The sequence below is a fragment of the Netta rufina genome, assembly GCF_964035555.1.
Source record: "Netta rufina genome assembly, chromosome: 7".
Classification (NCBI taxonomy): domain Eukaryota; kingdom Metazoa; phylum Chordata; class Aves; order Anseriformes; family Anatidae; genus Netta; species Netta rufina.
The window spans coordinates 9,916,236-9,918,585 of NC_140130.1; the positions used below are offsets into that span (position 1 = coordinate 9,916,236).

Consider the following 2,350-nt stretch of genomic DNA (forward strand, 5'->3'; position numbering starts at 1 on the left):
CAATTATGCCCCAGCTATGAGGCTGTTTTTTTTTGGTTTCTGTTTGTTGTTGTTTTTTGTTTTTGTTGTTTGTTTGTGTTGGAAGGACCCCCTCCTAGATTTATGCCAATGATCACTCTGATAATTTTCTTCAGGATTTCCCTCCCCCCCCAAACACACCTTGCCAGAATGCTGAAGGAAATACCGATTAAAATAAGTCTAGAAGAAAGCCATTACATCATGACAAAGGTTAAACTGTATATATTGCATGTCGGTACAGAAACGGAATGCAGTAGTACTCTCACCCCCCACCCTCCCTTTCCCCTCTCCCATGTGTCCCGCCTTGTTCCCAGGTGGTGTGGGAGAACCTAACTGTACTCATAGTCTGATGAGTCCTCCTCAGACACCCCTGTCAGGTCTCTGCGGTAAGAGTCCGTGCCATTCTCCTCTGTCTCACCCACTGGCCGCAGGCTTTTGCCCACGCCTTTGCGCTCCTCCATTTTGATGGTGTCATAGAGTCCCTTAGGTCCTTCTTCAAGGAGGATGTTCCTCTCCGAGTGTGAGGGTTTCATTTGGCAGACATTTTTGAGGAAGAGGAGGACAGGGGCATAGAGCACGTTGGCGAGCCCCATTCCCAGGTTGAGCTGCGCGAAGCCCATGGTGTGCACGATCTGGCCGGCCACAATGGGCCCCAGGGCGTACGCCACGGAGTAGGAGATGTCCGCGATGGCGTAGACGCTGCCATAGACGGAGACATGGCGTACGTCCACCAGGAAGGCCAGGGTGGGCAGCAGGGCTGTGTCCACCAGAGCGATGCCGAAGCAGATGCCGCAGAGGGGAACGATGACCTGGCCGAAATTCCTGCAGGCGGGCACCAGGCAGGAGCTGGCGCCGATGATGGCCATGCCCAGGGCCCCGTAAAACCACTGGAGGTGTGGGTACGCGGCAGCCAGCCGGACGGTGACGTAGACACCCAGCACGTGGGGGAAGAAGGCGGGCAGCCAGGTGAGGCCCACCTCCCACTCGCTGGCCCCCATCGACTCCTTCATCCAGTTGGCGATGGTGGGCTCCAGGAAGGCCAGGGGGATGTTGCAGGTGGTCAGCGCGCCCGCCACCACGGCGATGTAGGGGTCGACCATGAGGCGGTGGATCGGGGTGCCCACGGGCATGTTGGCCCGCGCTCCGGCGCCGCAGGGCGGCTCGACGGCGAGCAGCAGCAGCCCGTCGAGCAGGCAGACGGCTGCCAGCACCAGGAAGGGCACCCGCTTGCCGGCGAACTGGTAGAGGACGCCGCCGAAGGGGGGCGCGGCCAGGCTGCCGAAGGAGATGCAGGCCAGCGCCGTGCCCAGGGCGCGGCTCCGCGCCGGCTCCTCCGAGTAGCGGTCGGCGATGAGCGCGATGCCGGCCGTGTCGGCGAAGGCCGAGCCCAGCCCCTGCAGGCTGCGCGCCGCGAACAGCGTCGCGTAGTTGGCCGCGAAGGCGAAGGTGAGCGTGGAGAGGAACATGACGGCCAGCCCGGCCAGCAGCGGCAACTCGTAGCCCACGCGGTCGATGAGGGTGCCGCTCAGCGGGTTCACCAGCAGCTGCAGCATGGCCTTGGAGGCGAACAGCACGCCGATCTGCACGTCCTCGTTGCCCCCCGTGGCCGGCGGGTACCGGGCGGGCAGCAGGCTCCGGTTGCCGCCGCCGCTCTCGTTGGCCCCCGCGGGCGCGGCCCGCCCGGCGGCGCCCCCTCCGCCGCGCATGGCCGCGATGTAGTCGGGGACGATGGGCACGATGACCATGTAGAGCATGTTGTCCAGCAGCAGCGCCACGCACACCACCAGCAGCAGCAGCCGCCGCTGCCGCCGTGCCTCCCCCATGGCCGTGCCCAGCCGCCGCCGCCGCTCGCCCACCGCCTCCGAGAGCCGCGCCACGGCGGCCCGCGCCCGCCCCACGGCCCCCGCCTCTGCCTCCGCCATCGCCGGCAGCGCCGCCCCGCCGCCGCCCGCAGGGGGCACGGCGGGGGGGCCCCTCCGCCGCCGCCGCCTCCTCCTCCTCTCCTTCTTCCTCCTCCTCCTTTTCTTCCTCCGCCGCCGCCGCCGCCCGAGCCGCCCGCCGCCGCCGCTCACCTCTCCGCGGCCGCCGCCAGCCCGCGCCGCCGTTGCGAGGCGGCTCGGCGGGGCCGTCCCTCCATCACCACACTAATAAGCGCCGCGCACCGAAACCCCACCCGCGCCCCCCCGCCCGCCCGCCGCGCCCCGCCCCGCCGTGCGGCGCCCAACGGCCGCGGGAAGGGGGCTGCAGGGCCGGCCGGCACGGGGGGGCTCTGCCCGCCCGCCCCCAGGGCTGCTCTCGCCGCCCCGACGGCGCGGCAGCACGGAGCCTCCGC

General features: G+C 67.7%; 1 protein-coding gene across 1 annotated transcript; it reads right to left on the reverse strand.

Annotated features, from left to right (window-relative positions):
- Positions 1-347: 347 nt before the first annotated feature.
- SLC18A3 (solute carrier family 18 member A3) lies at positions 348-1,940 on the reverse strand (the record flags this gene model as incomplete). Its single annotated transcript, XM_084290169.1, has 1 exon — positions 348-1,940. One exon carries the CDS (start codon positions 1,938-1,940, stop codon positions 348-350), a length of 1,593 nt encoding a protein of 530 aa, XP_084146295.1.
- Positions 1,941-2,350: the final 410 nt, after the last annotated feature.